At 46.1% G+C, this 25,120-nt stretch overlaps 2 protein-coding genes across 2 annotated transcripts in view; one reads left to right on the forward strand and one right to left on the reverse strand.

Annotated features, from left to right (window-relative positions):
- The window catches only part of T265_13906 (hypothetical protein), a gene marked incomplete at both ends in the record, with an annotated part of 37,827 nt that overhangs the window by 7,688 nt on the left and 5,019 nt on the right, over positions 1–25,120 (forward strand). The window contains 2 exons of the mRNA XM_009171074.1: positions 18,140–18,207; positions 18,246–18,421. Of these exons, the coding sequence (XP_009169338.1) occupies positions 18,140–18,207; positions 18,246–18,421 (244 nt within the window). The remainder of the gene's footprint in view (positions 1–18,139; positions 18,208–18,245; positions 18,422–25,120) is intronic.
- T265_05918 (hypothetical protein) lies at positions 131–726 on the reverse strand (the record flags this gene model as incomplete). Its single annotated transcript, XM_009171053.1, has 3 exons — positions 131–389; positions 426–627; positions 672–726. 3 exons carry the CDS (start codon positions 724–726, stop codon positions 131–133), a joined length of 516 nt encoding a protein of 171 aa, XP_009169317.1.

A 25,120-nucleotide genomic window follows, 5' to 3' on the forward strand; every position in this document is an offset into this window, starting at 1 on the left:
GAACAAACAGGTAAGTTGAAATGCAGTCATTATTTCGAAGTTTTAATAGAAGGAAAATCGACTACAAAGTAAGTGATATCACGCTTAAAATGCTCTAGTCATAGAGTAGAAAAGAATAAATGCAAGGGAGTTAAAGTGACAAGTTTTCGACAGAACCAGATGGCATTTCCATCGCTGCATTAGCTGCCTGTTCCATTTGATCATATTCATCCCTATGATACAAAAAACGCCGACATTCGCACAGTCGTTCGCCAAGAAGAATGGCTTGGCGGCAGTTCTTGATCCAAATAAGCGGCTTCGAGTGGTTGTTTGCGCCATGGGATCCCACTTCATTGACAGTCTCAGACAACTGTTCCCGGCAGCTGTCCTCTCCAAAGCATTTTAGACGCCTGCATGCTTGGAACAACGTCAGCGTTGGAACATACCTGCAGGAACACTCTTCCGGGATGTCTTTACATTCTGACATTTTAATGCGTCCTCCGAAATGCATCGCCTCAACGGTTTCCTCTCTTAGTGCTTTCAGAGGCATTTGATTCACCACAGAAAAGGTGTCGCGCCGACTGTGTTTATGCTTTATAGGATCAGGTGACCCAAATTCATCTCCCTCTTCTTCGTCATATTCTTCATCTGTTATTATGTCAGTTTACGGTATTGAAGAGCAAATCACATACAAATCTTTATAAGGCCAACACCAAGAATGAGCAACAAAAGCAGGCGATCTCGCATTTAGCCTGAGTAACTATGTGGCATCGAAAGTAGTACTGGAAAGAGGAGAACTAGAGTAGGTTGTCAGCAACGGTCCACACACATACCTGCTGTTAATTGAGGCACAGCTTTTCAAAATTCCGATGTCCAGAAGGCTGGATTTCACCCAGCTTTACTAATACCAGGCAGGTCGAACCTCTACAAACGGTTCTGGAAAGTAAAAAATGGATGTTTTGTACATGGAAATACAAAAATATACAACCTGTTCTTAGAGATATGTAGAGTCATTTGCTCACAAGAATCGCTCACAAGAATCACTCCTCATAGGAGAAATGTAACTGGAAACCCCTATTTCCGCCGATACAAACTGAAAATCTACCTCGTCGATACAATTGTAGCACTTTCGTTTCTTTCCAGACGGTGTGGAAGGAATGTACAAGAGTCACAATCGCCTTGTCTTGAACTCCTTGGGAAAACCTCAGGGATTATAGACACTGAAATGAATCACATATTCAGAGCCAACAGCATTCCTATAGCAGAACAAACGCCTTCAATCAGATCAGCCGGTAAGACTGGAGGGTACCGAACAACGGGCTTGAGTCCAACCCAATCCTGGCTTTTCGAGTGCATTCATTTGGGCCAGGAAACCATGGCAGTATTCTGGCCCCCGTGTTCGAGTTGCACAGCAGCTACACATCGGGTGTCACGGCTGGAAAATGTATTCAGTACGTAGCTATCTTATCCACTCGCTCCAAACCGAAAGTTGGTTTCCATACTTGCACTGCGACATCTGTAGCCCTGGCACACTACCGTCTCCATTGTACGGCTGTCGCCTGTTTCCGTTACCGGTGTATGACCTAGGACCACTACAGCTTCAATAACTGAATCGTACCGATTAAGTTCTCACCCCAGGAAATCTGAACTGGTCCTAGTGACCTTCCGCACGAAGAGACTGGACCTTATCGTGGAGGACCACTATTCAATAACTGAATCGTACCGATTAAGTTCTCACCCCAGGAAATCTGAACTGGTCCTAGTGACCTTCCGCACGAAGAGACAGACTCTTATCGTGGTGTGGCGGTTTGTGTACCTCGGCGACCCATTGAACTATACTGGGGGGTGTCCGCGCGACACTCACAGAGTCTCTCATACCAGGTTGGTCAATGGTTAGAGGTCAGACGAACACAGTCTCCTGGTCCTCCAGGTTGGGGGTTGGAACATGTATGGCGACTTGTTCCGTAGAAAAGGTAATGCATTTGCATTTCCCCGCCAAGCACCGCTGCCTTGCGGTTAGGCTTTTGAGCCAAAGGCTTTGGTTGAGGACCCTAATCGTCCTCCTGTCTAGGTGTGGGCGCCCTGGCAGTATCCCAGCCCTCGTACAACCATGACCTACACAACTAACAATATTCTCATGCCACATCGGCCGTCGCGTGGTGCCATCAGCCGGGTCGCCTTACTTGCTGCATACAGCAGGGCGGGTAAGCGAAAACAGGCTACTGCTGACGCCTCCCTTCTTACACTTTCACGTTTTCCGTCTTCCACCCTCCCCCGCCCAAATTTGAATACCTTATCCGCAGGTCCCAGCTCCAGGACTGACCGTTTTGCTCGCCCTGCATCACACTCAGCTGCAGCTTCTGCACGTCCGAGTTCAGTTACAACCCTAAACACTTCGAAGTCTGTTTTCAAACCCCGAAAGCCCGTCTACTTAGCCACTTTCAATGTTCGCACACTGAAGCAAGCAGGTCAACAGGTGGCTCTTGCGCGTACGCTGGATTCCCTCTGTATTGATGTATGTTGTCTGTCAGAAACAAGGACACAGGACGCAAGTACTGTAATCGAACTGACTGCCCCCTCGCTCTCTTCCAAACAATCCTCGAGTCAAAGTGTCTGAGGATCTCACGTGTTTAATCAAGAGCAATGGGAGACAGATTTTCCGTGGTTGTCTTTTTAATAATAATACTATTTCAAGAGAATATAAATCACCTTATTGAAACCGGCACGGACATAGTGCCGGTACTCGGAGATTTGGGTAGAGGCGAAAGCTTTGGGTAGTTGTTCTGGCGACTTTTGCCTTCTTCCTTCCAACAATAGGTGCAAGGGTGTCAAGTAAGAATTTGAGCTGGTACATCACTGAGCCTTATTGCCCAGTAAAATTCGCTGCCTCCGTACTCCATGTTGGCGGATTTCGAAGCACTAGGCTCGTTCTCCTAAACGTTTCATACTCGGCTGCTCAAGACCTCTTTCTACGATACATCCATTATTTTCGAGGATCATATCTTCTTCTGTGGAAGGAGACCCAATCCCATTGCCTGATCTGAAGGTTGTTACATTATACGTTTTTCTCCCCACATACATCTTCCTGCAACAAGCCGAAGGGAATCCAATGTCTCACCTGAAAATGCCATATTCTGCCTCTTTTACAAGACAAGTGACTGTAAGTTAGCAGGGGACGAGTGACTTGATCAACATGCTGGGAAGTGTTCGGTGGATTTCAATCACTGTTTGCTCATTGTTCACTTCCATCTTCATACGTTCTACAGAAACCGCACTTCGGCTGTTTATTTTGAACCTGGTCATCCCATTTTATCGTTTTTTTTATTATTTTGAATTGCTAAGCTAATGACTTATTGACACCTGAGTCATCGTATTTTTCCTAACGAACTGGAATAAAATCCAGAATGTTTGTTAAATTTCTCCTGTTCTATCCAGTGAACAGTTTTAAAGGCCTCACATGTTCAGTCATTTTAGTCGCGAAACAATGCCTTGCTTAAAGATTTTAGGCATGATGATAAGCAAAAGTGAATGCCAGTCATCTACACAAGTGTTAACCTGTGTTCGCTTCGCTGAGACTGACTCGAAAATTAAGACTTCCTCGTGCCAATCTCGCGCTGTATACCTAAGAAATGTAGTTGGGTTATGCAGCACCATCGCTGAGGTGCACTAGCTACCGGCGGTCTAATATTCCAATGAGAGAATCCCAGGACAGTCGAACTTCATTTGAGTGGCTTCCAATGTAGGCAGCTTCCCAGTTCCGTCTGAGGAGCCTACCAGGCGCAATTTCCAAAGTTCGGAAGGACCTCCTTGGAGAACGTACTGCTGATCATGTTTGTAGATCATGTACAAGCCGGGGTGGATAAAACCACAGAAAATTGAACCAGACTGCCTTTTGATGATGTCACCCCGTAAACGCGACTGTCAATATCCATCAAGTTTTTTCAGATGGCCGTCTAGGTTCAACACGACTTTGAACTACTCCAAGACTGATTTGTTCGCAGGATAAAAGGGCTACAACACAGCGATGAATTTGCATTGAAAATGCACACAATTTTGGAGCAAAACGAAAAATACAGTTAGAGCGACGGACACTCGGAGACTATACCTGTCTGATGAGCCTGGAAAGATCGGGACAGGTCGTGGTCTGTTGAGGAATTTTCAGTAACATTGGAGATAGTATGTTCCGACGAGTCAACGCGTTGTTGTTTTGAATATTGTGCCAACAGAAATATCAGTTGAGCAATAAGGAGAGGACCGCTGGCGAGAAATTCCGTAGGTGTTCACCACAATGAGTCACGTTTCTTTTCTCTTCTTTCTATATATTGTCATAAACCTGTCTCCCTACATTAGGCATACTATTCCCTGACGAGACGGCGCGTTGTCGTTTCGAATATTGTATCATCTGGAATGTCAGCTGAAAGAATTCCTGTGACTACCACACTGATTCGCGTTTCTTTTATCTCCTTTCAATATATTTTCATGAGTAACTGAAACAGCAAAGAAATTTTGATGCACTAATTTCTTACCTGTCGGAATTGTTTTCTAGTGAGAAGCAGTCGCTGGTTTTTCCGCCAATTAAGAAGGCCACATGTATGCACTCATTAGTTATCTGCTCAATTAGGGGTGCTGATACTATCCAACTCGATAATTGGGCTGAGTACTTTAAAAAAGGGAACAAAATTCCCGTTAATATGTTCATCACATAGGTATGGCGGATAACATCTAAAAATCCAGGCGAGTAGGATCAATACTTTATCGAGAGCACAGAGTAGCTTGGAGTGAACAATTTACAACGCAGGCCTGGGTTGTGTGCTACGGGACTAGACCGCAGAACAAGTAAAATCGCACGGACGAAAATCAAATCGTGCTGGATCGCTAAATTTATCCGACATTTGGACGGATCTGTTCAAACTCGCGGTATAACGCCTGCCTCCAGAATAATACTGGCTGTACAAAGTGAGGTCCGATGGAACAAGCCGACAAGTGTGCACCAAGATGTTACTTGAGAGTGATTATTTTGCTTATTTGTGAGGGAGAACTTAGAAGATACTTGATGGAAAGAAGGAAACGAAATGGGAAGCGGATATTCAGTGAAGTCTGGTAAATGGTCGTTAGATCCATTTCAAGGTAACATTCCGTCACTGGGACAAATGATCAGACGACCAAGTCAGTTAACAATAAATAGACCCAAACAAATCGGGGCTATTTNTATATATATATATATAACTAAACGAACTTTATGGTTGTACGGCAGTGAAGCATCAGTGCCAACACTGATGTTGCTGTCATTGATGATGATGATGATGATGATGATGACCTTCCAGAATTCGTCCCGTCATTTCACCAATGACAAAAGCAAAAAACGGCTAGAGTGGGCGTCCTTGTCGAACGCTGCAACACCCTCTCGGAGCCTAAAAGACCTACCACCCGAAAGGAGAACGACAGCTGGGATGCTGTCGGGTCGCCCAAGCCTAGATAGGGGAAGTCGACACGCAGAGATTGGGTTGGAACCACGAAATTTGCGGTCAGTAAATTCTCACTCTAACCACTGAGCCATTTTCCCCATATCCATACACTTTTATGCTCCCATAAGTATGGAAGTACATGCAGTGCATGGCAATCGCGAACTTCCGGGGCATACCCTATTGTCCAAACGTGTTGAAAAGAACGAATCGGTCAACAGAATTGAAGGCATCCTTGAAGTGAAACAACACCAAGACTCTAAGGCATCGCAAGACGACACAAGACGATGTAGGGTGAGGTAAAATAAGCGATACAAACAGACGAAGAACAAAGGGAATCAAGTTAATTCCTGTGAGTTCAACCTATAGTGCCAGTCTTTCTATTAAGTGGGCAATTCTATCGACTCACCCATTTGGTTGGGATGGTCTGCTCTACCCAGACAGGCAAATAAGGTAGACAAGCACTGACTGAGGAATTCGCCGCAATGCTTAAAAAGAGCTATTGAGAACTCGTCAGGACCAGCAACTCAGTGATGTTTGATGGGGAAAGGCATGCGCTTAATTCCAAAGCCGTCGGGGATTCCAAATCCATTGTCCAGAGCTGCGCTGCAGGTCGGGAATCCGGGTGAGCAACTACAGGCGGCCAATTGAAGTGTTGTTGACAGCGTCCAACCCAGCAATTTAGCCATTTTTAGGAATGGGCTAGCCGTTTTATCGGTAATTCATTCGTGTACAAGATGTCTTCTTGAACCTGTTGCATGTATCAGCCAGAATAGTTGATGCGAATTCGTAGACGCTATCGCTTCACCCATCTCCTCAGATTCCTGGAACCACCAAGTTTCTCGACCCACGCGGATAGCCTTTTTCACCTGACGCCTAGTTGCTCGTCGACGCTCACGTCACAGTCAAGACAGAAATACTACTCCAGTTGTGCACTGTTTCTGGTCAGCACGAATTTTCAACACAAAAGCTCTCACATTTAAATCGGCGATCCACGTGGATCAAGAGTTCATAATCACAGATGCCCAGCCATGATGCAAAGCTTTTGCTCTTTCTGGGGCACATACGCCCATTCCGATGACGCCACAGGGCGAATACATCCGCTTACCTTTAGATTCTAAAAGGTCAGTATGAAGCGCGTCCATCCGCGATCTTCGGAGAATTACCAAACCTCATCAGTACGGATCTGAACCAGCACAACCACCGCGCGAAGTGAACTGACAGGGGTCGCAGCGAGCACATGGGTGAAGCATGACAAAATTTAGAAGGAGGCTGTGTTGCCGACGCACGACCGTGTTTGACTTCGAGGAAATCCCCATTAGATATCGTCACAAAACTTGATGATGCCACGAAATATACGGCAGAGGGTGGTGGGTATGGCGGCGCGCACATATCTGTCAAAAGCTCAGTTGTAGAGTCTAAGGAACTGTATTAGTTCTCGGTCTGAGCATCCCAAGCTAGCGTTCGCATCAAAAACACCACCAAAGGTACACAAGGTATGTTAACGCTCAAACAAAGTCAGGGACGCTTGTAAAGCGCCTAAGGAACTTAGTTCTCGGTCTGAGCATCCCAAGCTAGCGTTCGCATCAAAAACACCACCAAAGGTACACAAGGTATGTTAACGCTCAAACAAAGTCAGGGACGCTTGTAAAGCGCTTCGTATATACAGCATAAGCGGCAAGAGCCTTCTGGAAATCCTGACGCGCTCAAGATGCGGCATTGGCAACCGGCATTCGGCCAATACTTCGTCATGATTGTCTGTTGGGTCCAGACTTTCGACCAATCGGATACCGGATTGATGCCGGACCGGCAATCTGTCCGAATTTTCGGCTAATCTCGCGTGGGATAGGCTTCTCGGTCGTGGCAGCACCTGAGTATGAGCAGGAAAGCATATCCATGTGGGATTCCGCCTAACAACTCCTCCTTGAAGATTTTTGACGTAGTTCCGAGGCCGAGGGTTCGCTTGCAGTGGCCTCACTGGCTTACGGAACCTGTTTGTCCACCGTCGCGGCTGTAATCCGTGCTCGGGCCGGGCCTCCGATGAAGCAGCTGTAATAACTAATAGTATTAATGTTTATTCCCCACCAGTGGGTGTAAAACCGTCGGACATGCTCATACGCTTACAGTCGGAATAGACCACGACTGGGGGATTCGCTGGGAATGCGCCAAAAAAGACAATGTCATAAATGGTGGGCAATATCCGATGTAGACTTGACCACGTCTAAACGGGCCAGTGAAAGGAGAAACAGTTGTCACGAGATCACCTTACTTTCGGGGAGTCATATCACGCTGAGACAAGGTCAGATCGATAAGTCATAGAAATGGTGTGCAAAAACGAAACCAGAGAGGGTAACAAGGAGGCACCCTTCTTGACACAATGAGGGGACTTCAAATTGCGAAAAATGATGAACCAGTACGACGAATCTGGTGCAGTAGCTGGATTGTCACGAACTGGCCGGTTAATGTGAACAGGAAGCAAGAACCACCCATGAGACGTATTCGGCCCTGGGCTGTGTGACTTATGGCCAGGGTCATAAAAAGCAAAAGTGGGGAAGATGAAGTGGAGGAATCAGTCGCACAGATAAGCAGTGATGAGAATCGCATAGCCATGACGTACATTAAAACCGTAGAATTTCACTAGTGCCATTGCTGGCATGGGTCCTGGAGCAAAAGTTCCTTGGGGTATTTTGGTGCTAACGCACAAGGTGGAGCGCAAACTACACGGAAAATGACTGACTTTATGAGAAGCATAGAATGAAGGTCAAAGAGATATTTACATCCGATACAAAAGATTCAGGGTTTTGGAATGAACGATGGCCAGAGGCGGCTGGAGCCAGGTGAAGAGTTTGTTCGCAGTTAGAGGGCCCGAGTGGGCGGGAGAATCGCCGAAGGTATGAGGTGAATAGTTGTGGGTATGCTATAAAGCTAGGTACGACAATGCCATGCCATTAGTGCAGTGATATACTTCGGTTTCTGGATAACACCGTGACGGACGTCATGTTTGAGGTATTTGGGCTGGGGCGTGCAATCCTGTGGACAGCGGGATTTTTGGGGGGTTGGTTCAGGAAATCCGCTATGTTTGAGGGGGCTGGGGCGTGCAATCCTGTGGACAGCGGGATTTTTGGGGGGTTGGTTCAGGAAATCCGCTGATGTAGAGCAAAGGTAATGTAATGTCGCAGGTATTTTCTGGTCCGGATGAGGATCCATTCTGGTGTAAAGTACAGATCCGATAGAGTGAATAACAGCCAAAAAAGGCATCCGAATCGGCCGTAGCCGGAAATCGAAAGGATCCTCAGTGGTTGTGTAAGATAGGAGAAAAACGAAGCCTGATTTCGAGAACACCAGGCGAACTATGAGGGGTTGCTGGCCGCGTACGTCCAAAAATGTTAAAATATTTTGTGGAAATTTCCAAAAGACCGGCTGGACCTGGTTTCGCAGAATTGCAAAAATTGTCAACATTTGGGCTCCTACCTTGTATCCGAAAACATGACGATCCTTGAAAGCCATATCTTGGAGATTAGCATAAGGCAAGATGATGGCACAACCGGGTAAATAAATGTTGTTCTGTATACACAGACGAACTGGTTGTTCTCAAAACTCAAGAAAGACTACCGTAAGACTGTAAGTAAATAGAAGGCGCCATGAGCGACCAGAGGACTGGACGTAAAATTGTGCACAGAAAATGAACCTGCTGAAGGGCTCGAAACCAACACTGGAATTCAGAAATATATTTTGTTCTGACTAGTTAGTTTCGATGGTTGAATGTGATGAGGGATAAACAATTTGGGGCCGCTCATTCCAGAATGATACATGAGATACAAAAATCCTTTTGTAGTCTGGCGACGAAGAATACACAACCGCAGTCTAAGAAATAACTGTTATTAGAAAGGATAAAGAAAGAATTTAGGGAGGCTGAATTTTGTGAAAAGGATATAGGAAACACCAGAGAAGCACACGATATTTCAAATGGACGGCGTTCAAATGCGGTAGTTGTGCAGTAAAGGGATAATTGCATGTGGTTGGTATCCTTGTGAGTTTCTACCAAAGCTTATCAGCCTGCTCGCTGCATTTCGCCCAGAAAAATTACGTGATGCCGCGGTGTCGTCAGATGCTGTCAATGAACGTGAATAACAACGTGAAGATAATCTCGCCCATATTTCGTAATACGTCGAGTAGTTTGACTGTAATGGTGAAGATGACGGCATCAATAAGGACGTATGTCAGGGTTACTCCGATATTTTATTTCCTAACGCTAAGCTTGAGTCTGGACAGCCCACCGGATCTTTCCTTCGGACTATCAGCATACTGTGGGACCCCGTGGCAACATTGGGGAGTGGGACAGAGGGGATGCAATTAAGGCTGGATCCAACATCAGGTCTTGTAAGGTTCCGCTAGAGGATAAAGTAGGACAAACGAACCTCCGACATGTAAATGGAGGGATGATCTGGGACGGAAGCCTTGAACGACCTACTTGATGGACTTCGAGTTGCTGCCTAAAATCATCATTGAGCTATTTTCGGTTGTACGCCTCATGCTCGCACATTGTCCCCGGAATTGCCAAATAGCCCATGCTTAGGTCGAACGGTTACGGTCCACTGATCCCTTTGCTTCAACAGACTGAACAAGGCACTGGTTGGCTCAAGACCATGACTGTAAGAAACCAGCTAACACACAGATTCTAGCTACTGACTTAGGAAACAGGATCAGATAAAAGCCTTGTACGCTTGAAAGATGAGCTACTTCGAGATAATAAATATTCCGCTGACTTTTTATTAGTTTTACTTGTGTCCGAAATAGGTCGATCGGACGGTAATTCATTGTTCCATAAGGGATGCATCCTTCGAAGATGAAGAAGGTGTTAAAACGGGAGGGGGTAACCACATTCAGTTACTTCATTTGACTTGGCTTCCTCATCCAACAGTCTTAGAGACTCCAGCTTGTAGGCACCGGTGGTATCATCTCCTGAAATCTGGTGGCCTGGACATTCCAACTTCCACCTCTAGTCTCTTCGATACCTCCCTCATCATTGACAGTGTCCCAAGTTAGCAGAAGTACTCTGCCATTGTTCCACAATATAACTCGGGTGCACGGACTGCTCCAGCTAGCTTTAGGGGCATCCAATTTCCTTGTTTCCTCTCCTATTTCCTAGAGCGCCTTATCAAAGCCCCAGCACTTAACACAAATTATTTGGGTCTTCGGCTCGGAGGTCAGTTAGCAAATGCCAGATAGTTTTCTCTAATCATACTTCATTTGCTTGCGATACCAGGCTGTGCATCACTTTTATCTGCCTTGATATTTAAAGGACGTTTCACCAAATCCCTCACGGTGCACCCCTCAATAAATTACGATCTACGGAGATATGTGGTCTGCTTCTCTGTTGTATTGTTCTGCGCTTAACTGAAAGAACCCAGATTAACGAAATTGGACGGCCATCCTCATAAAGATGGATTATATATTTAGGGCCAGTGGCAATTTTTACTCTAGATAACATTAAGTCTGATCTGTGTTCTTGGTCCATCTGGTCCTCTAACTCTTGTCTTTTCTCACCGTTCCGGATTCCTCCTTAATGGACACTTGATTCCTTTTCTTCCCAAAGTGAAGGACCTAAGTCTCAAGTTTTCCAGCGCGTTAAGGTTTTCCCAACATGCATGTTATTAAGTGGCTAAAGCCCACAAGATCTGTGCCTTCGTTTTCCGATCATTCCGCTCTGAACTGCGGTAACCTGACATCCTTGGGCATTTTGTAAACCCTATTCTGAAATCTAGCCCTTTATTGGCCTCACAGTATTCAGAGGTGTGTAGGACTTTTGTGGAGAAGTTGCGGCTGAATTTTACTACTACTAATATCCACTAAACTCTAGTTCTCGGCGTCATCTGCACCGCCATTCCGTCTCCACTGTTTGTCACCTCGGCTGTATCCTTTATGGCTTATGCTCATTCGGCCCAAACTAGACCTTCTGCATCGCCTGATCATTGAATGGGCTTACCTAGCCGATTGCCGCCCCCAGGTCTATAATATTAACAGGTTTACTTCGCAACTTGGAGGGAACTTGTTGACTGAGGTAACCCTGGAGTTTTACTCTCATTGTCGATCTGACCAACTGTCTTCAGACAAAACGTTTACCTTTCCCCGTAACCCTAGCTGTGGAACAAGCTCCCAACCCATTTTCTAACTACACCTTCTTATGTAGGCTTTTAAAACACACTCGAATATCAAATTTTTGTTGAGAAGCTCAAGCGTCTTTCTGTGCCATAGCTCACACTAAACGCTTTTAAAAACGCCCCAAGCCCTCATAAGTTTCACTCACACTAACTAATTACTTAGTCTTAGCGTGCACGCTTACGAGCTTCGACCCTCCAGCGTTAACCCACACATGACCCAGCCTACGTCCAAGTACTCCTGGGTATTACTTACCATCTTACTTATCGCTGGTGCAGAAGGTTCACTTTCTGGGACCGCATCTGCATCTATTCTCTTAAGCGCAGATCCGTTGCCGAGAGTGTCTATTTGTTGCAATATTTCTCGACTTCGGAAAAGCGTTAGATCGAGTCCCATACGTCCCACTGCTCTACAAACTCGACTCTAACGGGATTCAAGAAAAACATTTACAGGAGGTTAAGGCGTTTCCATCGGACAGAACATTCCGAGTGGAAGCGGGCTTGACGTACTCCTCAGCGGCTCCGGTCTACAGTGAACTTCCTGGAGGCTCTGTTTTGTGGCTAATTTTGTTTTTGATCTGCGTCAATGACCTTCCAGACGTGCATTTGGGTCCATGTCTACTTTTTGCAGACGACTTGAAATCCTGAAATTTAGATGCCAGTGAACTCCAAGTGGATGTATTCACTGCAAAGCAGCGGTCGTTGGACTGTCACTTTTCTCTCAATGAGGAGAAGTGCGTCCAAATGTAATTCGAAGGAGACTCAGCGAAAGCTTTTGTCATGCACGGTAGAAATGGACCGGAGGATATCACAAGGGTGGATACTAAAATGCATTTGGCTATTTGACCCTCTTCGAACATGTCCTTTTCACTGCACCATGAGAAATTGGCCCAAAAGGCACTCGCCTTTCTGTGGATGATTCACTGCTTCTCCACCCGTATTACCTGCACTGACTTCCAAATACTCTATGGGACTGAAGTCAGACCGCTCCCTGAATATGCCAGCCAATTTGTCTACACCAGACGCAAGAAAAATGTGATCCTCCCTGAGCGTGTCCAAAGAGCTGCATGAAAATGTTTTCCGGCCTTGAATTCGTGGACTATGAGGCACATTTCGCGGTGTTTGTCTCGTTCCCCTGGAGTATCGTCGACGCCGAGAAAACCCAGTGTTGCTTTTATCCTGTTTAAACAAAGTGTGTCCAACAGTTTTTTCACCAAAGATCCAGCCAATACAAAGCGGAGGAAGATTTTCAAGCTCAGAGTACATACCCTAATTAGGGAAATTAGGTTCTGATTAGCTGAACTTCCCGTAAGATTTGAATATAAAATGTATTTTCTTTTTACACCACACGGTCAATGATTTTCTTTACAGTGCTTGCATTTTTCATGCACTCTTTTGAATAACGTTTATTCTTTACTCCTCTTTAACGGCGGCTCTAAGGGGCAAAGCAGTTTTGCTCTACATATGGTTCACAGGTCCGAAAGGAGAATAATTTCGTCATCCCTACTTGCGCGTTTTGTGATCCTGGCCATAAACGCAGTTGTGCGAGGCCACGCTGCCCGAGCAGTCTTTCCCAATTTTAGCCCAAATTAGCTGCTTCTGGTTATCTAGATTCGTTGTTCTTTTTCATTACTTTCCGTAAATTCAAGTTTTCTTATCATGCGCCGGGCAGGAACAATTGATTTTGCCTCCCAACTCTGCTCTTGTCCACCACCTTCAAAATGTAACGGTTTACTCCCGCTCAAATTTGACGCGTTCCCTGGAAGATGGGAAAGCCTCAATAGCCGCTTCGATTTCCAGCGCGTTTAAATCACGCCATTTTAGGCATAACCTCACCTACATCGAATAGTGCTCAATTTTGTGGCTATCCCGCTTCCGCGCACTCTTGAGAACCCACGACTATTATCAGTCGCGCAATTTTACTGTACCGTCATAATCACGCCACCTGGGAATAAACAGTAATATTATTATAGATCTGAACTGATAATGGGTAGGCGCCATGCGCATCATGAATACCAAGCAAGGTTCGTAGGCTGGCTCACGTTTTTTGTGGTAATTAACGTCGACAGTCCTCAGACAGCTTTTTTGGCCAGACGGAAACATGGATTTACACCTTCAAAAAACAAGGGCGAAATTTCCGAATATTAGCTCACTGTTTTTCGTGCCTCGCCACACTACTAGCAACATTACTGGGCGGAAACACTCACTTGCGGGAGTTACCAAAAAGCGCAGACAACCTCAGGGGAGATTGTTTGGGGGATTTGGAATCTACAAAAAGGATATGTAGGCTAGTACAGTAACACGCACTTTGCAGCTTAAATGATAAGTGCACAAATCAAAAGCGTTCGGTCCGAATGTACATTTTTAGACAGTTAGGTGTTTACAGTGGCGCTACTTATATTTTGGCCGTCTCATCAAGGGTTACGTGGATTTTCAGTCATTGAACTTTGATCTCCAGGGGGACTCACTTGAATTGTTTGAATTTCACAACATGATTCGTGCGTTTACTGAATCCTGACGATTCATTAATCAAGAATTTAATTGGGCTTTAAAGGTTGAAACATTTGCAAAACCCCTTGACGATCTAGTGGGGCTCTATGTAATCGTACTTGTACGCCTTGTCCGCCATGGATTTTCAAAATCATGCAAACAAGTGAAGTCCTGCGAAGGATACGGTTTTAACACCACAGCAGCAACAATCTGTAGGCATCCAATTGCTACCACTGGTTTGGTTAATTATGGCTCAATTGATGCGACAAAGGAGGAATGGCTGCCAATGTATAGGGTAAGCGAGACTTAATAATATTTGTCACTTTAACCGCTGACCACGAGTTGAACAATCGTCAATCACCAAAATGCCTCTTAAGGACTCACTCTTAACTAACGTACACTATTCCCGGTCAAACAAGAGTTCCGTCCCCAGCTGACGAAAAAAGCCCTCTTTTCTTCCTTCTTGCTAAATGCTTTTCTGGAACTGTTACTTCCCTGCTGCCTTTTTAGTTAACTTGATCCAGGACCTAATATTCAGCTGTTGTAGATACAACTTTACCCGCCGTTTTCAGCACCGCAATTATCTATGCCTCTTGTACCTGACAACCAACAGAAAATTCCAGTGGGTCATTATTGGCGGTTCCGCTGTGTTTTTGAAAAATTGATTAGATTTCTCCTATGCTTGGTAAGTTTAGTTGATCATTGAAATAGAATCTCTATCGACGGGTGTGTTTGTAATTGAAAAATCAATCAGATACTGGTCACGCTTCTACTGGCCCTCAAGGCACGTTAATGTTTCATTGTAGTTTCGTTTACTGTGCGGAGAAAACGTCAAACAGCGATGGAATTTTATTTTTCGCCTTGCAAGCTCCCTCAGACATGAAATCAATTTATCTGGAGCTGCGGTGGCCCACTGAGCTCGCAGCAATTATCATCCCAAACTAATCAGGACGTAGTCATCTTGTATAACAGAACAGAACACCGCTCAGTTTCCAGAAAGGCTGCAAAAACGTGCCTGCATTTGGTAATTGGGCATGTTTACAACAGGACTACAGAGAAGATAACGTTCAGAAACCCGGAAGTGCACGATTTCACCAGGTAATCAAATTTAGCCAACCAAAATTAGATGGAGGGGCGAGTGCTGGTTAGTAAAACCAAACGTTTGAAGATGAAGAGGAATGTTTCCATGGTGCCTTATTCAACAAATCTTATCCACGGCCAGAAACAGTGAATAAAGTGCTCAGACATGGAAAAAGCTGTGTACAAAAAGGAAGGAAAATGATGTGCAGTATCTCAGGTGGAAGAGGGCTTGAGTGTCAGTTAGCCAGAGACGACGACGCGTCTTATATGGTATACACCATACACAGCGTGCTCAATAAACTGTAAAGTGTACCTTGGGGCGAAGATCAAGTCGACTTGCGCATGTGCCTGAGCGCACTTTCGCAAGATATGACTAATTAAAGCCAAAACAGAGGATATTTTGATCACTACATATTTGCTGTCTTGAGGAAGGAGGAATCCGGCACTTCCACACGATGATCGTAACGATCAGATCCAGAGCATTAAGAATCTTTTTGCTATGAATCTGGTTATGCGCAGACCTACCAAAATAGTGTATCACTGCAGCTGTTGGTGTTACTGTTGCATTTGTTAGACCTGAGGCTACACTCAGAGGGACAAGATAACACGCACGATCTAAAAAGTCCTGCGGAGCCAGCAAAACCGTGTACTGGGACCTCGGCAGATCCATCTACCTGCGCACCAGGACTGCTCACACAGGTCATACCCGTGTGTCCCGAAGCAGAGTGGGCCTCGAATAAGGTTGCGTGTTTTCACCGCTTCTAGTACCGCACAATCGTCAAACCTAGACGATTTCGATCGCAACCAGTGTTCCAACCAATAGTAGAAACACTGAAATCCAATATGCGTCGTGCACCTTGACCATTATGCAATCTTGGGTTTTGTTCTAGCCTTGACCTGCCTCCGAAGCTCGAGTTCCCATCTATCGAAGCCAATAGGACTGCTTATCCTTGTTGTTGGATTCGAAAGATAAGCTATTTTTATTTTCCATCTACATTCTCTGCGTTCCAACTCAAACAAATGAAAACACCCACACGCTTTCGCGGCAGTTTTGTCCTCCGAACAATTTTTCGACCCGTACGAAAATCCAATAGTTTGGACCTCCTTGAAGACGTGTGTGTCTGGAAAGTCCTATTTTGCAAGAAGCATTAGTTCACCCATTTTTTACTGAAAGTTCTTACGCTTTTCGTCACCATGAAATCAGAAAGGCTGGATTCTCGGAACCCGTTGAACCACTTGGTAACCTGAGTTAGCCCCTCAAGATGTCCTAAAGCTGCACTTTTGTGCCTTTTAATCTCTTCTGGGCCAGGGTCTCATAAGAAAAGATACGATCCGCTGAAGGATCGACTTGCTATTTGGAAAACACAGTTCAAGTCCTCAGCAGCCCTAGTTGCACCCTCCTTCTGTCCCCTCGGACTAGACCCTTTCAGAGTGACCATATCCTGTCCCTCTTTTCGGAATGTTCTTAAACACAAAACGACTGGATTTTACAGTCCTTCTTTAGAACCTTTGTGTGGTGTTGACACAGCAATCATGAGGCTCGCAGTAGAATTACGCACAGTTTCCTAGACGACTGTCCCATGACGTCCGCTTGAACCACATTCAGCAGAATTTCGGCACTCATTATTCTAATCATAGGCTTTTGAGGATGTTAAACTCCCTTCCGTTTTTTATACTTGAAACTACCGAACAGTTAGACGTGGGACGCGACTTACTCGAACGCATGGGCGCACTTGCCTATAGTTCCTCGAATAAGCGCAATGTAGGAATTCCTCAAGGCTCCAATTTCGGACCGGTGCTACTTCTGACCTAGTCAACGACCTTCCAACAATTCTTGCAAGTCCAGGTCTACTTTTGTAGACGACTCAAAATCCTGGAGTTCAAATGCCAGTGCCCCCCAAATGGATGCAGACGCTGCAAAGCAGGGGTCATTAGACTGGCACCTTCCTCTGAATGACGAAGAGTGCGTGCATACGTCACTTGGAAAGGACTCAGCCAATGCCTTTATCATGCAGGGCAGGAAAGGACCAGAAAATATCCTTGGGATAGGATTGGGTATCTGGCTCCCCTCAAACTTGTCCTTCTCATTGCACCAAGAGGAATCTGCCCAAAAGGCATTTGCTATTCTACGGATGAATCGGCCCTCTTTCTTCAGCATCACTCGCATGCATTTACAAATACTGTATTGGGCTTACATCAGGCCGCTCCTTGAATACGCCAACCAGTTGTCTAATCAAGACACATGAAAGGCGTCACCCCATCGATCGTGTCCAGCGAGTCGCTACGAAGATGGTTACCGGCCTCAAAACCGTAGACTACGAAACGCGTCTCGTGGTGTTCGACCTCTTTCCCCTGGAGTATCATCACCTCTGAGGGGACCTAATTCTTACTTATGCCCTGTCCGAGCGAAGCTTTGCAAAAAGTTTTTTTCACCGTTGACCCAGCAAACACACGGTGGGGACATGATAAGATTTTCAAGCTCAGTGTACACACATTTATTAGGTAAAATCTTTTCCCATTTCGGGCAGCAGCTGCCTGGAATAATCTTCCTCCGATGATTGTCCACGCTCCTTCTAGAACCCTGCTCAAAGCACTATTAGGCACTTTGTGGGAGTCCTCGCACTGAGAACATAAGGAGCACTGCTACATCCTTTTTACACATGTAATGTTCAGGTGAACGACAAGAGAAATACCGACCCCCAAAACTTGAGCGAAAGCCTCGATCCTCTGTATCGATCCGTGAACCTGTGTGAATCCATGAAAGATAAAGTCTGTAGCTATTTTTGCCACACTGGACTGTCACGGCGGCCTAGATCCAAGATCGCTATGGCGGAGGGAAAGTTCACAGTAGGGTGTGGTGACGTGCGACAATGCAGAATCTTCCTGGGAGATGCTACATGAGATGTCAGGTAAGTTGTCGAAAACAGAGTTTCGTTTGGTCACGCTTATTCCCAGCTAATTCTCCCTCAGAGATTCGGAGCGCAGTTCAAAACCTCATCGGTCAAGCATGGTGGGCGGTGCGCCTGTCCTAGTTTTGAGTGAGTTTCATGCTTCTTTTGTCAATTTACCTGAACAGATCGCAATGCACGTGGTGAGAAGGGGAAGTCCGTTCAATTAGCCAACATTGAGGCTGGGAAAACCGTGGCGGATGTGATACGCACGTGCCTGGGTCCGCGCGCCATGTTGAAGATGCTAATGGATCCTATGGGAGGCATAGTAATGACTAATGACGGTAATGCCATTTTGCGAGAAGTGAGTTCCGGCGGTGCAGTGGAATTTTTGAGGTGATTTTGTTTCTATCTGTCCCTGCTGATAATTGACCAACTGAGGTGAGTATTCAATGTGTCCTCTTCATCGGCTGGCTAGACCAGAAATTCAAAAGCATAACTGTAGTGTAGGACAGTGGTCAAAGCCACCATGTCGGATAAAAAGACGCGCGAACTGCATGGTTTGGAGCCAAAACTACGTGGCGTCAATAAACGGAAAAATGAGAGTTGATATGGACAGAGAAACTTGGTTCATTTCAAGTGAATTTTAGCTCTATAAGCAGAAGACAAATCGGGCGCAATATTGCAAGGGAATGAGATACATGCAAGCACCTGAAACAGGTTACTTACGGCCATAGAGTTGCAAGTTGGTGGTTAATAGACCAATTTTCATGAATGGACGAAATGATGTTGCATCCACTTTTTCTCCCAAGAAAATAGCTGCATAAATTTGAGGTGCTCTCGCTTGGCTGTTTCGGACAAGAGCTAAACTAACGTCCCTCTGGGCGTAATTTTCCGTAGATATTTGCCCCATCTGGGGAGAGATGGCCTAAGTGGTTAGAGCGCGAATTTACTGACCGGAAGGTCCGTGGTTCGAATCCTACCTCCGCCTCTCGACTTCCCCTGTCTAGGCTTGGGCAACCTGGCAGTATCTCAGCCCTTGTGCTTCCTTCGCGTGGCATGGCAGCTGGGCAACGGAAGGGTCCTACAGCTGAACGCTTTCTTTCATCTGGCCGTCGAACAATCCTCAGCCCCCTGATTTCAGTATGATTCGTCTCGTAAAATGACGCTGCGTCCCTGCTTGTGTGCCGTAATTTTTCTACACCACTGGGGTACGGAGCCTAGCCGTTGTTCCTGAACGCGACCCGAACTTTGGGGATTTGTGCGTTGGTCCCAATCACATTAAATCAGGAATATATGACCCCCGAGGACGCTCCACAACACCGAGTAAAGCGTGCTCAGTGGCTGCATGCCCAGAGGCATGGTCTTACACGAGTGTTGAAGAGTTGAATGACTGGTCAGTTAACCCAAGGACACGTTCCATGTCGTGTGCATATTCCAGATCGACAAGGTTTTCGTTAGCGATTCTTTGAACACCAACCAGATATAGCGTTGGTACCATTCGTCGACTGCGAAGCTGAATATGAATACATAGTAGGACTCCTTGTCGGGCCCCATTTTTTGTATAAAAAACTTTGGGGAGTCCGCCGCATGCCCTAACCCGCCCGCAAGTCAAGATACAAACAACGTAGCGTATTGCAAACTTCCCGGTTGCGCAGGTGCGTCAAAGGAAACAGATCAGAGGGGTGAGTCGAACGCCCCCTGCAAATCAAAGAGAATTAAAAGTGTGAATCTTTGGTGCGCGGCGTTGCTCTAGCGACTAAGGGAATGTAAAGGAGTCAGTTTGATCCCTACCAGACTAAAATCCCGTTTGCTGCTCTCTACTCAGCTTCCCAGGTCACGACGAAGGACGAGCTGCCGAGAGTCTTGTTATGGCTGGAGTGAAGCTGATCTGATTCCAGAATAAAAGCCGTCATCTTGTAGTGGTCGGGTTTGAATACTGTAATGATCCTACTGAGTTTCGTTCCACAAGGCTTAATTATCCCCAGGAAGTCAAAGAAGAACAACTCCTAGTAGTCGTGATCCAAAAAGTCCGTGGTTCGGATCCAGACTATATCTCGACTGCTCCCGCATATAATTGGGCGATATCTCAACCTTTGTGCTTCCTTTGAGTCGTGTGACAATGAGAAACTGTTGATTCTCATGCAGTTGATCGTGGTACCTGTATTGTGGGATTTCCACTCAGCCCCAGGGCTGAAAGCACGTTACTGGACTGGATTCCAGTAACTAGTCGCAATTAAGATCGATGCAACCCAATGCGGCAAGTATGGCAAGGGGTGCATTGATCGTGCTTTTGACATGGGACAAGTTCAGAATGACGCACAGTGTTGTCACCTTTGACCAGTGCCAGTGCACTCTCATTTGGGTCGACGGTCCTGTGGTGTTTCAAGACTATAGCGAATCGACTCTTCAAATTCAGGTCTATAGGACCAATTAAACTGTTGGACATATTCCGACCCTCGGCCTAATCCATGGATTTTATTACAACATACTTCCAACGTGATGCTTGACTAACTCACCAAAATTGGTCTTCAGGGTCTGGTTGTACGGATTGACCGAAATAGTTTGTATACATTCTCGACTGTGTCCTCCTCCAGTTTCCTTAAACCTCCCGGTTCTATAACACCACTGTCTGCAAAAAGACCTCGATCGAATTGGCCGAACTATGCATTGAGTCCAACGAGATGCAGTCTCCCGGACCAGGAAGCGACTGATCTTGAACCCAACGGTTTTATGCTTACTCGGAAGTGTCATGAACAGGGTTTCGGCATAGTATGCAGCTGTGGTTGTCTCCTTCCGTAGACGATGTATGTCCTCGGGGAAGGCAGCTTGTAGGACGCTGCACTGTGGGGTTTGGGACAACATTTTAGCCTGTGGTTCACAGTGCTTTAACCGGTAAACGATAAGTGACAGTCAGGAGATGAACTACCATCGACATTTATACGTGTGAGACTGTGGTTTGACATAAGAAAATAACCAAAACCGCACAATCACCATAACACCGATTACCACGAGGGATTGAAAATTCAGCTGCAAGTATCAACACTGATGTCTTGACTGTAAGGACTTATCGCATCACACTAGTACGCAGAACTGGGAACTCGGTAACTGGTCGCTGATTCAGGTGTGAATCGGTTCTCTCTGCAACGCAAATATTGCAGCCTCTAAAACTGAAAAAACACTTCCGTTTTCGTGTATCCAATTATTCAGATTTCTCCGCAAAATATGAACTTCCTGGTTACCATTGTTTGTCCAACCATCAGCTTCCGGTTTTTTCAGCGCTGACGGTTTTATTTAGATGGAATTGTAAGTGGCGCTGTTACCCCTTGCGGTGAATATTCTTCAGGTTCATGCCAATATAACGTCAGGACGACAGTAAATACCATGTACAAATCGCTGTCCAAATTTGGCATGATTCGTGCCGGCATGTAATCACGCAGCTACAGTCAACCAGCAGTAGTCATTATGAGACGTCCATCCAATTGCCGTTTAAAGTGGGCAGCAGTACGGTGTCCTTTCATCTAGTCATGTGATGACACGTAAAATGAAAAGTAGCACGTTATGCGATATCGCAAATCAGGTCATTTTTCTGGATACTTGGATTCGGCGCTTAACGAACTGATCTACGTAGCTTAACTTACATGACAAAGACCAATGCAATTCACAAAATGTCCACAAATTAACTGAGTGGCGAATTTACGAGGCTTTATGTTCACCGTTAAATGTCAAATTAATGGAATGGCGAATTGAGACGGGGCTGAATTACGCGTAATCATCCATGGAAAGGGGTCCAGATGCCACAGTTTAATTTCGCTCAGCTGCAACACGCTTTCAATGCTTAACTACCATGTCAACAGTAGGAAGCACGAGGACTGGGATACTGCCAGATTGCTCAAGCCTAGACAGGGGAAGTCGAGAGTCAGAAGTCGATCTCGAACCACGGACTTTCCGGTCAGTGAATTCGCGCTCTAACCACTGAGGCATCTTGCCCCCAGTTCCACTTAGATGAAAGAAAGCGTTCAGCTGTAGCACCCTTCCGGTGCCTAGCTGCCATGCTCCCCGAAGGAAGCACGAGGGCTGGGATACTGCCAGGTTGCCCAAGCCTAGACAGGGGAAGCGAGTGGCGGAGGTCGGATTCGAACCACGGACCCTCCGGTCAGTAAATTCGCGCTCTAACCACTTGGGCCATCTCGCCCACTTAGATGAATAAACAGGAGACTGAAGGTTGATGATGCCAGTTTCTGAGGCTGAGTTTAGGCGCTTGAAAGCTCGACCTATAAGGCAACAAGCAAGTTTTGTTCCAGAAACTTCGCTGCTGTTTCATACTCAACAGCTTGATCTACTTGGTTGCACCAAGCCTGTTCATGTAATGCAGTCGGTACGACAGATGCAGTGCTTCTCCACAAAGTAAGCTTAGGATCGCAGCTGGTTCTTACATTATTCTTCCTGACTCCACGAGAATAAACGTCTTATACTGTGCCTGCTGGTGCCTGGCAGCAAGTGGTGAACTCCAAGTGGATTAAACCGTATTATTTCTTGCTCACTAATCAGCTAACTAGCCGGCCATAGGGGTCGACTGTCAGTGGATGTTTTGTGTTGGCTTATGGCTTGTCTTTTTTGAAGACGCAGTATTACTGGAAGCGCTGGTTGCTTGGTAAGAAATGGTGTTTTTCATGTGAATTTACCACACAGGACGTTGAAACTAACCCTAGGTCGCTTCAAAGTGCGATTAATTTGCGTCCGTTGGCACGCCACTTTTTCTTTTGACTGCTCTTTTTTAGTTTTTGCGTGGCTGTCCCCTAATGAGAGGAGTTCTGAAACACCGAGCTTAACGACGTTAAGACCTGAAGACTTCTAAAACCATCTGGTGCAGCGTTTCACTTGATTGCAGGTGTTTGAAAACAGATATGGCACTAGTGTCGCCAATTTATTATTTCGTGATGAGTGAGCACCGACAGTCGTTCGCAAAGAACGGGTACTTGGTGTCGAAGGGCACACTGAAGGTCTGACCTCTGGAGCTGCGCTCTTATAAAATGGCTGGGTTTTCGAGTTGGAAGGGAATCCAGGACGAACGTACTTTCAAGGCCCAGTAAGCATAATCAGCGACTGTCCCACCCAGTAACATTCGTATCAAATTGTTGGAACTACCTATTGTTTTCAGATGTCTAATATAATAGCATTCACTTGTGCGCACCTGCTACCCTACTGTTCTTCGTGTTTACTTCAGGACGGCGAAAACTGGGAGCTAGAAAATGTATGACTTGGCAGAAGGGCATGAAGGAGATTACACGGAGTTTGAGTGCTATTTGTGCGGTCCACCTTTCAGGATTGGGGCCCGAGATCCCATTCGCTTGACTAGAGACATTGCAAGAAATGGAAGCTAATCTGTTCTGAGCAAAGCGCTTGAGGCTTTTCAGGACGTCAGTGTTTATGGAAGGCTGGTTTGGTGCCCCGTGAAATTCGTATCAAACAGGTACAGAAGTCACTCTTCTGGCATCGAACCGCTGGAGTATTGGTCGCCTGACTGCCATCCTAATGGTAATTTTTGTCGCCTAACTCCCTCAGTGGGTTCTGTAGCACGTACTCAGAAGCCCCACAAGATTAGTTTGATTGTCATCTAAGGAAATCTCTCGGCGTCAATCATCATCGTCAAAAACAGCAGCATCAGTGTTGACACTGATGGCACGTTCTGAAGTAGGACTTTGCATTTTAAGGTGCAAGGCGCATATGGTATGATGGTATGATGGCGGTCAGTTTATTCCAACAGAGTTGTGCTTCGCTTTGGTCTTCAAAGATGAATGCGATGTCATCTGCGCACAAGGCTCTCACCAGAAACAATTAGAACACCAGAATTTTGAAGACCGTCCAGCGTTCACTTCATTATTTCATCAATGATGAAGTTGGACAAGAATGGAGAGAGTGGAAATTCTTGTCTGACCACTTTGTTGAAGAGCCCACCATACACTTACCCGCCCAGATGTTAATACAGGGATCGGATTATGTTTACAAACTTCTGGGACATACCCTGCTGAGCAAGTGTAGTTAACAGCACCGATCGATCGACAGATCCGAACGCACCCTTGAAGTCAAGGAATACCAAGATTGTGGGTGGGTCGTACATGTGGCGTTGCTCCAACACCTGACGGAGTGTGAATATGTGGTCAACGCAGCATCTACCCGGTCGAAATCCCGCTTGATTCTCACTAGTGAAGGGTTCGCGTGCCACCGTAAGACATCGAAGAATCAGTGACGCCAAAAGCCTGGTCACAACGGGAGTCAAACTAACACCTCGGTGATTACTACATTCACTGCAAGTACCCTTTTTTGAAAATGGGCACTACTATCGATTCACCCCAGTTGTCTGTACGGTCTCCTTCCAAATACACCCAAACAGGCTAGACAGGCACTAGCTGAGGAACCGACCGCCATCCTTGAAAAGGGCAGGTGGAAGGTCGTCAGGACCAGCAGCACGATAACGCTTGAGTAGAGAAATGCATTCGGACACTTCTGAGACTGAAGGCGGCTCCATATTCACGGTCCACCTTTATGTTGAAGGCCAGGATTCTGGATTGGAGGTAGCACCTGAGTTGCTGTTCAAAGTACTGTTCCCAGCGGTCCAAACGTTCTGCTTTGCTGCAGATCAGGGAGCCATTTCGGTCTGGTTATTCCGCTGACAAGAGGTTTCCGAGGACCAGTCGAACGAATCAAGTGGAGCAGCTTGCGAACGTTTCCAGCATTCTTCGCATCTTCCGTTTCTTCGGCCTTTCGGGTCCACCAAGCTTCTCGGCCTGCGCGGACACTCAGATTCACCTGGCGTCGGATGGTACGCCGGGTGGAGTCGTGGTGACGGTCAGGAGGAATCTGTCGCCGGGTCTCCAGAAAAGACACGGTCCTACCATAGATCCAACGTTTGGACGAGTTTGGCTGGGTTGTACCGTAAACAGACATCTCGGCTTTGAGTATTGCTTTGGGTACTTCTTCCTAGTGGCCGTTTATATGCGGCACCGTTCCCTCCGACAGGTGTTCGAGGAGCTGGTTCTGATAGTTTCGTTTGATTTCTAGG

This window comes from Opisthorchis viverrini, assembly GCF_000715545.1.
Source record: "Opisthorchis viverrini unplaced genomic scaffold opera_v5_115, whole genome shotgun sequence".
NCBI classification, from domain to species: domain Eukaryota; kingdom Metazoa; phylum Platyhelminthes; class Trematoda; order Opisthorchiida; family Opisthorchiidae; genus Opisthorchis; species Opisthorchis viverrini.